At 40.2% G+C, this 13,929-nt stretch overlaps 1 protein-coding gene across 1 annotated transcript; it reads right to left on the bottom strand.

Annotated features, from left to right (window-relative positions):
* Positions 11,036-13,673, bottom strand: LOC109229188 (putative endo-1,3(4)-beta-glucanase 2). The gene has a single exon (XM_019394533.1). The coding sequence runs from the start codon at positions 13,570-13,572 to the stop codon at positions 11,404-11,406; it is 2,169 nt and encodes a 722-aa protein (XP_019250078.1). The 5' UTR covers positions 13,573-13,673; the 3' UTR covers positions 11,036-11,403.

Below are 13,929 nucleotides of genomic sequence, written 5' to 3'. Positions count from 1 at the left end.
CGTAGTACCCTTCGCATTTGACTGTCAGGTGCAGGGCTTTGTTGTGTGCGGCCCCTTCTGGGGGCAAATCATTTTTGCTGAAGGAGATTTGGTTGATTGCGAAAAATCTTTCTGCCATTCTCTCCAACCGCTCTACAGAAGTCTCAACATGCACATATGCTTGGAACCAAAATGTGGTTCCTTTTGACTCAAACTACACAAATAGGTGCTAAAAAAAATAAGTGAGAGTTCTATATATAACGCCACAATTACTGGCGCTATATATTAACAGTAACTGGACCGTTAAGTATAGCGCCAGGTATTGTGGCGCTATACTGCAAAAAGCTGACACAGTCCAGGTATAGCGCCATAATACCTGGCGCTATACTCTTTTTTCCTGGCCCCACCAATAATTTCTGAGTTAAATAATTCAAAAGCGTATAGTGCCAACTAGTTTGGCACTATATATATATATATAAAACTTCCCGGCTAGCCATTTCCTATATAAAGAGGATAGAATCATATAGAAATTCATTCAAAAAATTTTTAACTCTTGTTGAAACGTCTATTGTTGTTAAATTCTCCAGCAGTTTTTCATTATGTCTGAAGAGCGTAGGATAAGAGTTTCATTATATTGGGGTGGTGGTGGGGTGGGGTTAGGTTGTGACGGAGAATAACTCCGTGAGCTACAGTTTACCTGCTAAGTGTCATGTTAAATTGCCACTTACAATGGAGTACGATAGATTGATATCGTTGTTATGCAAAAAAATGAGTGTGAGGAAACGTTCAGTGATACTTAAAGTAACCGGAAGATATCCGTATGCCGTCACTCCGCAAGGGGTTGCTTTTTACTCGGAGTTTAACATCGACGGTGATGAAACTTTGAGTGATTTTCTGAGGACGCCAGACGAATGTCGGGAATTTCTTGTAATCACAATGTTAGAGATGTACGTGAAGGTCGAAGACGTTCCAAAAAATGAGGTTGTGCGTACTAGAGATAACCCCCAGTCATTGGGTGGTTATTCTGGAACAGTTTTTGCCGGACAGGTTCCGGATGAAAGACTTTTCTTTGATTTAAACTTATCACTGCCGGTGAATGAGCAGCGAGAAAATAATTTATACCCTGCTTTCCATAACTCACAAGACGAGTGGTAAACTTCAATTTTCATTTGTGTTAATTATGTATATTTTTGTTGTATTGAATTTGTATTAACGCTCATATATTTAATAGTGGGTACCCGCCGGATATGAATTTTACAAGTGGCCCATCCGCTAGTCATCACCTAATTGAAAACGTCCATCATGGAATTTCATCACATTACGACTTGTAAGTGAAGTGATATAGCCATATGGAAATCATTTATTAATTTAGTAGCTTATATTTTTGTTGGTTGTGCAGTGAAAACGAGCAAGTTGAACTCACTCAATTGCCCGAACATGATGTATTACATCGGGATCTGGCAGATGCACAAAGTGAGGAAAAGAACAGTGATTATGATAACAATGCGGATGAATCCGGAGACGAGACACCCTTTCCTCGTGAGGATGGTGATGCAGAGGATGAGGAGGAAGGACCTGATCTGAAGAGAGACCCCCCCTAGGCGAAGAGTGTATGAGTCCGAAGTGCCGTTTCATTCAAGAGAGATTCCTTACATTGATAACATGCCAACCGTGCCGGATGTGGAAGCTCTCACAAGGGATTTTGATGAAATCCGGACAACAATGTGGGATGAGTCTAGACCAACGGTGCTTGTAAAGGGGATGCTTTTTCCTGATAAAGCGCGCCTAAGCAGGGCTTGTAAAATGCACAACGTAAAAGATTGTCATAGGATGCAGGTATGGGAATCAAGTCCGACGGTATACAAGGTTGTTTGCCACAGGTGGTTTTGGCCATGTAAATGGATGTTGCGTGCGACCAAGAAGAAGACAGGTATGTGGAAAGTGGGTAAATACATTCCCACCCACACATGCGAAATGGACACATTCAACGGGAATCACTTCAACTTGGATATTGATTTGATTTCTCTTGTTTTTATTCCACACATCGAATAGTCCATAAGGTATAAAATCAAAGAGTGCATTACAGCAGTCCACCAGGAATATGGCCATACCATTACTAAAAGAAAGGCATTTCTCGGGCGCAAACGAGCGTTTGAAATAGTCTATGGTAACTGGGATAAGTCATTTGCCGATCTGCCTAGGTACATGGCTGCACTGCAACATTTTAACCCCGGGACGGTTGTTGAGTGGAAGCTTGAGCGGAGTGCAGGTAAACCAGAATATATATTCAATTACGTGTTCTGGGCTTTTAAACCAGCAATTGATGGTTTTTCGCATTGTCGCCCCGTAATATCCATAGACGGCACTCATATCTATCGAAAGTACGATATCAAGTTGTTGATAGCTGTGGCAGTAGATGCTAATGGACAGATATTTCCTCTAGCTTTTGCTATTTGTGCCAATGAAAGCCAAGAGACGTGGACGCTGTTTTTGAACCATATGAAAGAGCAGTTGTCAAACAGCGTTCAGGTATCTGTCTAATATCTGATCGGCACGGTGGTATCTTAAGTTCTGTGGAGAACTTGCCTGCATGGCAAGAACCTTATGCCTACCATCGTTACTGTGTTAGGCACCTTAAAGCCAATTTCCAGAAGGCATATCCCAATAAGGATCTGCATGATTTGATGTGGATGGCAGCAACAGACCACCAACAACATAAATTTCGGAGGCACATGGAATATATCAGGCAAGAAGACGAGGCAGCCTATCGTTGGTTAATGCGACATGACCCTGAAAAGTGGACTTTGCATGCGGATGGTGGCAGACGATGGGGAACTCTGACTACAAATGTGTCAGAGTCTTTCAACGGGTTATTGAAGTCGGCAAGAGGATTGCCTGTCACAGCCATGGTGCGGATGTCGTTCAAGCAGATGGCGGAGAGGTTTGTTGAAAGATCTGCAGCTGCAACGTCATTGATGGAAAGGGGTGTTGAATTTATGCCAGTGCCGATGAAGTGATTTGAGAAATATAGACGGCGAGCACATTGGCATTCATTTTTGCAGTATGATAACGAAAGAAATATTTTTGAAGTTCGCACCGCTATCCATCAAAATCGGGGTAATAATGTGCATACTGTAAATGAATCTCCAAGGTTATGCTCTTGTGGAAAATGGTCCATCTACCAGATGCCTTGCTCACATGCCATCAAGTGCTTTCAACAAGTTGGTTTAGGTGGAACCAACTATGTTGATCGACAATATAGTATTTCCAAGTACCTAAACACATATAGTGGTCAGTTGCAGCCACTGGGTGCTGAGCATTATTGGCCTCCTGAACCATTTAAAATGGTGTGTAACAAGTCCTATTTGCGTAAAATACAGGTGCAGAAGAGAACACGTATAAGGAACCAAATGGATGTTAGTGATACAATTTATGCGCGCAAATGTGGTATATGCTCGCAAACAGGACACGGCCGTAGAAAATGTCCTTTGGGTGGCAACAGTAATCAAGCTCGGGGTGGGTGTTCTTCTAGTGTACCTAACTACTCATGAGTTGATGTTGTAATAATTAGTTGTTATGTCTATGTTTCAAGATTTATGAAATAAAATTATGCTTGTTAATTATGATTTGTACTTTCCCATTTTAACTATTTAAATAGTAACGTAATAAAATAATCTTTTTCCAAGTCAAGCACATTATCACTCTTTTATGTATCAGAAAAATAAAGATGCTTTGACAATAACATAATTCAACTTTTACAATATTTGGATTGGTTCTAGATAATGGAAGAAACATCGGTCCACTTATTTCACCTTTTTTCTTTTTCTTTATTTTTCCTCTAGGAATATTTAAATGTAACACGAATTTCCATTTAGTCTGTGTGTTGTCTTGTCGAACTGAAAAAGCTGACAAGCTGACATAAAGTAGTCTTGTCAACATCATGATATTTAACAGGCAAAATATAGCGCCATTATACCTGGCGTTATGTGTGTGTTGTATTGTCGAACTGAAAAAGCTGACCAACTGACATAAAGTAGTCTTGTCAACATCATGATATTTAACATGCAAAATATAGCGCCATTATACCTGGCGTTATGTGTGTGTTGTCTTGTCGAACTGAAAAAGCTGACCAGCTGACATAAAGTTGTCTTGTCAACATCATGATATGTAACACGCAAAATATAGCGCCATTATACCTGGCGTTATGTGTATGTTGTATTGTCGAACTGAAAAAGCTGACCAGCTGACATAAAGTAGTCTTGTCAACATCATGATATTTAACACGCAAAATATAGCGCCATTATACATGGCCTTATGTGTGTGTTGTCTCGCCTATAAATAACGGGCTCATTGTAGTTATTTTGTGTGCTAAAAAATTACTACAAGCAAATATTTCATTAAAAGTAAGTTTTTTTTACTAAAAGCAAATATTTCATTAAATGGCTCAACCTCTTCGTCCACCAAAGTGCTATTGTGGAAAAGCATGCATGATACAAAATTGTTGGGACGGTGGTGAAGTTGGATGCCGTTGCTGGCACTGTATGAACCAGTTTTACAAGGTTCCCGGCGAATCTATTTGTGAATTTGAGGAATAGGTTGATGAACTATGTTATCAGGAATGCTACAGAGAACAACTGCAATTTCTTCATAATATGTGTTCACGCCTACTAGAAACACAAAGAGAAAGCGATAGAATTATTGCAGACATGAGGGCGAATCTGAAGGAGGTGGGAGAAGAAAAATGGAAAGCACAATGGAATTGTCAAGAACAAAAGGATCATAAAAAAAATATAAACATGAACTTGCGGAGGTGAAGACGAAACTGAAAGAGGCAGAAGAAGAAAAAGAACAACTGGCAGAACGATTTAAGTGGTTGGAGCGGAGAATAAATGGAAACCGGGGCTAAACATTGGCATGCATGTGTTTAGTGTATTTTTCATATTTCATGTATTTTCATTATGTTGGCCTGCTATGTTTGTGTTTGTGTTGTTGTAATGTTTCCTTGTTTGGTGTAATAAATTTTATTTTAGTTGAAGTAGAAGTTAAGTTTAAGTGCTTGTGTTGTTATATGAAACTATCAAACGAATGGAGAACTAAAAAAAGTAATGGGCATATTCAATTAAATATTGTTGTTAATGTATACAAAAATATTATTTGCACCAAATAAAAATAGAAAGGAAGGCCGAATCAATGTGTCCTGCATCCGGTGTGACTCAATGCAACCGCTGACCTGAGGCGCATCCCCTCCCGCCCGGGTACGCTATCAGGATCATCATCATCAAGTCGTCTCTTTATAACCGGATGCGGCGCAGGATGACATGTATTGGTGATGCTGTCAGGTCCAGTAGAGGCCTACATAATAATATGAAACTTAGTATAGAAAACTACATGACAATTCACAACAATTTAAGTTGTCTTACCATCATCGTGTCTGGATCCTGAATGTAGTCATCTGTCGCAGCATCGCATGAAGCCTTACAAAGGAAATTAATAAAGTTAAAGAAAATAAATAAGTTACAGTTCTGGAAATTCAAATTCAATACTAATAAAATCATTCCTGCGCATGTGATGTGGAGCCATAACTCAGTCGGCGCCCACTATAAAAATCTCGGGTCAGTCGATCGCCATTAGTGGTAGACGGGCCTGGGAAGTATCTACCCCAATCCACTCCTTGAATATCCGAGCCCGTAATCAATAATTGGCCCGATGGGGTCACCTGCGATGGCATTGGAGTGCGATAAATTCCAAGGCTGTAAGACGGCATGTCCGTCTCATGCATGCCACGTGCCATATCAGCAGCAACATCATCAGCAGGAGCCTCAAAGCCCCCTTGCTGGGGACCACCTGCCATATCAGCAGCAACATCATCAGCAGGAGCCTCAAAGCCCCCTGCTGGGGACGACCTCCTCTCCGCCCACGACCAGCTCGTCGGGCACCACCAGCTCGTCGGACACCACCAGCTCGTGGGATACCACGACCTCGCTGGTACGTGGTTGGATCAATATAATCAGCCTCGTGTGCCAAATGCTGATCCGATCGTGCTCGCTGCAGTGTCTGGGCAGCCACATCCATGAATCGACGACTATACTCCTCCATGACCACAGGATCGTGGACATAACTCTGCATCTGCTGCCCTATACGATAGACAGTATGCAATCCAATTGCCTGCACAAAGTAATAAATATAAACTACGTATTTGGCACTAAATTACAGTTATATAATTAATAATAACATAAAACATACCAGGGCCTCGTGTCTCCCGACGTATGGGATGTACCGACCGTGTGCCCGATGAATTGGGTTCCCGATAAAAAGTCGGGAAACAGTGCAGTACCATGCCATATAACGTTCAATAGGAAAGTGCTGCGGAGGTGGGGTCAATTCCCCTCGCTTGTCCCAAATACCCAACTGCGCGTTAAGCCATGCCATAAATGTGTCGTACGCCCTGGACCGATCATCCCTCTCATAATGTAAAGCATGCCATGCAGGCGGAGTCGGTATAGGCTGCGGCAGGCCAAACTGACGAAATACCCGCTCTGAGGCATGATGCTCGACAATATCGAGGCATGTGAGCGGGACAGAAACCCTCCAAATATGTCGGCCAAACGTGCAATACGCTGGCAGGGTACCTATCACCTCATCGCTGTACGGCGTCCAGATGAACTATCAAATAAGAACACAAACCGTTAGTATGCGTGACACTAAGTTAAACAATAACTGGTAAGTTTAGTTAGATATTCACCTGTGCGTCCTCCAGCAAATCCAACACATCCCTGCAGAGGGGGAGATTATGATGGGCATCACACTCTCGTGCAAGTCTACGACGCATAACCCACCTATGTGCTAGAGGGAGATGCGGAATTTCTACGTTGGCCGGTAGCTGTGGTAGAGGTGGCCGAAACTGCAGAAATCGCTCCCAGACCCAAATCTAACAGACAAAGTTGACGTAAAGTATAAGATTAACTATAAATAGGTAGAATTGTAACTAATGGACATATTATTTGAATATGTTGTCACCTTTAGAAGCGGCAGAAAGCCACAAACGTCTCTCTGTGTGCCGATGCAAGCTCGGCACATCTGCCTGTACAAATATGAGATGACAGCACCACCCAGCTGTAGCTGGCTGTATCCTCGAACCGGGTAATATGTGACAGAAAATGGAGGCTCACTAGGTTCCCCGAAGTGTCCGGGAACAAAACCCCCCAAATAGAAGGAGCAACAACAGCCTCGTATATCGCGTACATCCACCTCCGCTGACTCGTCGGTGATAGTATCGTGGATCTGCACCAGGTGGTCTCCAATGGGGACTAACTGTATACGACTGGCCCCAGACGCTACCTCCTCGCCCGCCGGCATGAAACCCGTGAGCATGTGCAGCATATCCCAATATGCCTGCCGCGAATAATATCTCATCGCCGCAGGCAGTAAAACTGGCAAGCCATCAGCGGACAGGCCATATAAATCTCAGCGTCCTGGAGTGTGATGGTGGCCTCGCCGATGGGCAGATGGAAAGTGTGCGTCTCCGGTCGCCACCGCTCAATCAGGGCCGTGATCAAAGCATAGTCGAGCTGTATCCGGCCAATGCTAATAATCCTATATAGGCCTATCTCCTCCAGGTAATGGACCACACGGGGATGTAGAACGCGAGGAGGACTCAAAAACTCCCACAATAGATCCACTCTCCTGGCCCGGAAAGTCTGCGTAAGCAACTGTCCGTCCCATATATACTCGGATCTATGCTGGGGCTGTAGGGCTAATAGATCCAACGTCCGAGGGCCGGGATGTATAGGCGCATCCATGTCGTCAACTGTAAATTCATATTTTTTTAATAACTTAATTGTAAAAATTATATACATATATATATTTTGAGGCCCAGTGGCACCAAACTATCATTAATAATTATGTATTTTTTTATAATTTAAATTAATATTTTTTAATAACTTAATTGTACAAATTACTAATTATGTGTGTTGATACAATTATTAACTTAATTGTACAAAGTTTGCATTTTCAACTACCAGTATAAGATACTTAAACAAAAGGAATTCTAAGCTAAAATACTACACATTACTACGCTACAAGGCTCTAAATTTTACTACGCTAAAAGGGTCTACGTTTTACTACGCTAAAAAGGTCTAGATTTTACTACGCTAAAAAATAATCTAAACTAAATATAAACAACAAATAAATTTAATTGCAAATAAAACACAAAACGGCATGAAAACACATATATATATAAATGAGGATATTAACAGAGAAATTTATTTGACAAATTTATATTTTTTTATAAAACACTAAAATTAAATCCGGATAAATTTAACATGCTAGTTTCGAAAAAAAAAACACAAACCGAAATAGAACACATACAAATCAAGTAATATGCATTATTATAAAAGTTTCAACTTAAAATAAATCGAAATACCTCGATTTAGAATTTTCGGAAAGCAAATAGATCGAATTTTTGACTCCGGAAGTGTGAATCAACAATAACACGAAGCTCTACTCGAATGTGGGACCTACGTTCTTCAAGTTTTATGTGCCGGGGGGACCCAAATTTTTTTTTTTTTTTAAGAAGGTGGGCAGTAGCGGGTATGGGGGACCAAGAAGAGAAGGAGGAGTAAAATAATGGAGTTGTGAAGCAGAAACGATGAAGAAGACGGATGGAATTTTAAAAAGGGGTATAGCGCCAGGTATTATGGCGTTATACCTGCGCCGTGTTAGCTTTTGCTGTATAGCGCCACAATACCTGGCGCTATACATTAACGGTGCAGTTACCCTTAATGTATAGTGCCAGGTATTGTGGCGTTATACATAAAAATGTAACTTTTTTTTTTTCCACCTATTTGTGTATTTTGAGTCCAAAGGAACCACATTTTGGTTCCGGACTCCACACCAAAAGGCAGAGGGGAGGAAAGGAAAAGCAAAAAGAAAAGGTATCTGCTTTCTCTTGTTATCACAGGTTAGAACCACTTCTTGTCGCAAACTGAATAGGTAGAAGATATATTAAGCAATAAAATAAAGCACAATACCTAATGTTACCTAATGTTAGTCATGAAAAACTTTTTCATGATTTTTATGTATTTATTTTCCAGTTGGTTGTTGGAAAAAAAGAGGGGGGCAATAGCACAACCTTCTAATGACATAGCCTACGCCTAATGTAAAGTTAACTCTTGAATCCTGGTTGTTGTTTGTCATGGTTCTAAGGCTCCTCCTTCATGCATATGCCACATAGCGTGGCCAATAAAGAGCCAAACATCCCATATTCAGAAGCAATATATGTTTTTAGCCCCAACAAATACTTAGCTGAGTATGATTCAAGAAAAAATTCATACTAAGCTCCAAATATGACTCTTCGCCTTTGAGGCCATATCCATAACTAGCTGGTCAGATTGGTAGCCTTTACAAAAGGCTTATCAGATTGACACATTCTCAAAACCTGAATCTTGCACCAGGAAAAACAAATAGATTTTACTGTGTTCGGCAAGCAACTAACTGAAGCAACCAAGTGAAACTTCTGTTGAGAAAAACATACCTATATATACCTGGAAGAGGTCTTTTCTACTAGAGATTTAAGCAGCAACATACCATATTTTGCAGATACATTTTGCAACATAACACCTTTTCTTATGGCTTCAACATGATCACAAACATATAATGCAGAGCACTAAAACAAAAATCAATCAGATCAACAATACAAATTTACTCTGATAAAGAAGAATGTACACACAATTGAGTACCTGAAACTATCTGAGGTTGACCTCCCAGAATATGAAAAGGTGTTACAGCATCTTGCGACTCTATAGAGCCAACATATAACACACTGGTCAATTCATACGCCTTAAACAGAGAAGGAGAGATAGGCAAGAAGTTACACAATTACAAATTCAACAGAAACTACTCCTTTGTCATCAGAAGTATTGGTATCTCTTTACCACAAAAAAAAAAAAAAAAAAAAAAAGTATTGGTATCTCAACTCCTACCAGAGAGACACACAGGAGGTACGAAATGCAACACATCACAAGTTTCGAAATTTTCCAATCAGACATTTTAAACTCGTACACGTTCAACAGTTACGCTAATTAAAAAGCAATGACACGGTGTGGCACCTGAATGGTTGATCTAGTTTTTCACTTGAATTATCAAAAATCTGGTGCATGAATATACTTAACTAGCGCCTTTACATCTTTGTATCCCTCTTTACAGCTGATCTTAACTTCATTTCCCCTTTATGCCCTTTTCCCATCTTACTAAACTCTTATTGCACTGCCAGAAACAATTATGAACGAAGCATCAGCAAATAATTCGACAACTTTATGAACACTTAGTAAACAACCGAGACCTAACTCCAATACCAAGTAAGATCAGATGCAGTGTACTCCTTCAAACATTCTAGTAAAAGCAAGACTTCAACACATCCTACTCTTTTCCTTTTAAGTCTTGGGACACCAAAACCTCATCTTAAACGATGTTATAATGTTCCTTTGCTTCTACCCTCTTACTTGCATAAAAAGTAAAGAACATTGGAAGTGGCAATTGTTGCACTTTCAAAAAGATTCACCACCAGAAGCAAATTTAATTTAAGAAGAAAAAGGAGAACAGAAAGGAGACAAAACCGAACAATGCCCAGATTTCAAGACAAATTTGAACTAATGGCTACCTACTAGATGAAAAGCTGAAAAGGGGTCAAAGAATTGGGCAACTGTGGGACAGAGATGTCCAAAACAAGAACAGAGATCGAGGAACAAAGACTTTCAAGCAGCATTGCACAGAAAGATTTCGGCTTGGAATTTTCAGATCACTGGATGATCAATAAGTTTTGATTTGCAAACAAGTGTTCTATTTTTTCAGTGCTACAAGAGATTTGGTTTATTAGATTGAGTCTCCATTCATAACAAGCAGATATTCTACTTCCTTTTAATGTATATCTCACCAGAAATCCAAATTAAGTATTTATGTCTGCGAACATTAATATCCTTCACCAGACGTGATTTCATAACTTCACATCTAATATTGGAAATGTCTGGAACCAACCTTAGATAAACAAAGATCAACTCAGTAACAATATACATGGCTTCACCTACTAAATTAGAAGATTACGGGTACACCAATGATCGATTCAGCAAATTATTTATACATGGTATTTAACATTTTTCTTTTTCATCCTAAGGAACCGAAACTTTGGTTAGACATTTATATAAATTGAGCTTCTATTTAAAACAACTAAGATCGGGAAGAACTTACAGCAATCATATCATGAAGCATTGAGCTGCAGACTAGTGATCCAATTTATATACAAACAAAAGAAACGACAGGTACCAAATTACGAAACAAAATAAACTTTTTTTTTGTTCTGATCATGTCATATGTTGAGTATGCTCAATCAAAGCCTTAAAAGGACATTCCAAATGTAACACTCCATAAAACTTAATGAGAGTAGTGTCGGAACCAGCAGAACTTGCTTCCTTTATCACTTTCCTCCACTTTATCATCTCTAGTATGAATCCACCACAGTAGATTTGAAAGCGAGTTTCCATCATCAAAGCCAGTTAAGCTCCTAGTTTTGTCCAAAGCACCCACTTTATCATATATTGCTTCCAATGTATACACAAACCCTTTCCACCCTTCTCCAACCCCACCTTCCCTTGCCAGAGCTGGCAGTGTCCATTCGACCAACTGCTTCACAAACTGAACGTCTGAAAACAGAACTTCAGTAATGGGCAAAATGGGTAAGACCTGAATTCCAAGTCTACACTCTCTCCATTCAGCTGGAGCAAACCAAAGGCCGCTGTCCCTTTTGTTAGACCATAAAACACCCACCACCCTGTTATTCTTTGTAAATTCTTCCCCATACAAAGTGCTTCCCTCTTTCACATGCCACCAAGTCTGTGCAGAATGAATCTCAAAAGCCGAAAGGGTGGATCCAATGGCAACAAGATTGGTATCCCCATAGGCCAAACCCATTAAAGCTGCTGAATAGTATGCATTTACTGCTTCACTTGTGCTCTCCTGGTTCCGTCCGTCTGCAAATTCTGTCAAGCCCCCAGCCCAAGAATGCAGCTTCCACAAGTCAAAACACCTCAAGCGGGCATACTTCGAATTTGCTTGCCTGCTTAAATTCATAAAATCCGCCATAAGTGCATAAGCTTGTGGCCTATACTTTCTCCCCCAGTTTGGGTCTATCTTGGCTAGCACTGCAATAGCATAAAGGAAATGGCCAATATGAAAATGGTGATCATTATATACCCCAAAACCAAAGTCAGCTCCTGAATCCAACGCCCCTTGTTTAGTGACAATTCCACCCCATTTCGATTCATAAAAGAAACCATTTGCTTCAAAAGCCCCCTCCAACCATGGTTCAACTGTATCCATCAAGAATTTGCGGATAACCGGGATAACATCAAGGTAACAAACCTCTTCAGCTATCAATGCCAGCCTTGCTGCTCTGGCAATCAGCTTTCCATAAAAGTAAGATGATGTCGTAGATATTCCTTTCGAATCCATCGAAGCAACATCCTTATTCAGAGCATCAATTATTTCTAAACAAGCATCCTCCTTAACACCTTTAATCGAATGCCACGTTACAGAAACCGGATCACTCTTTAATATCCATGAATCTCCAACAACACCAACAAGTTCACCATCAATACTATTGTACTTAAATCCATCCAACACAGTTACCGCACAACCGGCAGCAGAAAGCAGCTGGAGATGGAGGGGGTGAGCCAACATAAGCAAGTCACCCCATCCATTCTTTTCCCACTTGTACTCCAAGCAAAATGGCTGACTAAAAACAGCATTACCACTTGTAGGATAACAAGAACTAAAACGATCAAGTACTGCTTCACACGTTGGGTCAGAATTTGGCAAACAAGCAATCCGAAAAACACCCGAAAACACACCAGACTTGATAGTGGACAAATCATGACTCAAATCAATGGGAGAAGAAGCATACAAAACCCAAGTTTGCCCATTGTTGAGCTTAATAGTATATTTGGTACGATTACTATTCGAATTACATTCAAGAATGGCATGAATTGTTGAAATCGAAAGCGCTACATTTCCAAGAACGTTACACGTAATAAAGGGAGAACCTTTAACAAGAAAGAACCTGAGATTACTAGAAGGAAGGTCTAATGTGACACTAAGATCATCAAAGGATGAAATTACATGGGGTGAATTTGGATTGGGATTATTCAAAGCAGTGATAGTCAAATCAGCTATAAAATTTTGGTAAATGAAAGCTGGATTATGGAACTGAGATGGGTAACAAAGAGTGAGGGATGAAAGTGAGGATTTTACAAGATAAGGGTGTATGAATTCAGGCTGATCACCATTCTTGAGGACAAAATTTTGGAAAAAAGAATTTGTGGGTAATGGATTTGAGAGGAGATGAGGGGCAAAAAAGGAAGAGGGATCAGGGAGAACAGTGGATTGAGTAATTGGGAACAGGAAAGGCTGTGATGATGACATGGCAAGGGATTGTGAGGAAGATGAAGGTGATGGTGGTTCAGGCTGTGGAGGGGTTTTATATGGATTTTTGAAGGGTTTTGTGATGATGGCTTTGACTTGTCTTTTGATTTTCTTTAACACCATGACTTAAGATATCGAAATCTTAAGCGCGTTAATTGATCTGAAATTTTTTGGGAGGAATACAAAATTTTATTATTTATGTCAAGTGCACAACATACCTGTCAATTTTGGTACGTCAGATTAATGGAGTAGTAGTTGGGAAACATGCGCGTTCGAATAGCCGCCAGGTGAGATGAAATAAGGAAGAAAGAATGCAAAGTTGACTAAGTTTTAACGGGATTTCAAGATTGCAAGAGATGACAATTTTTTGAAAATACAGCCACATCTGTGTACAAGAGCATCTAACACTTCTATGTAATAGCCAAGTTTTCTCGAAACCAATTTTCATATTAATAATATATGCTCTCTATCACGGGCGTA

The sequence above is a fragment of the Nicotiana attenuata genome, chromosome 7 (assembly GCF_001879085.1).
Source record: "Nicotiana attenuata strain UT chromosome 7, NIATTr2, whole genome shotgun sequence".
Lineage (NCBI taxonomy): Eukaryota > Viridiplantae > Streptophyta > Magnoliopsida > Solanales > Solanaceae > Nicotiana > Nicotiana attenuata.
The sequence above is the reverse complement of the archived record's forward strand: the minus strand, read 5'-3'. Positions and strand labels throughout refer to the sequence as shown.

Bases quoted from the DNA above. Each gene is read 5' to 3' on its own strand.
- LOC109229188 (XM_019394533.1), bottom strand. From the start codon at position 13,572: ATGGTGTTAAAGAAAATCAAAAGACAAGTCAAAGCCATCATCACAAAA.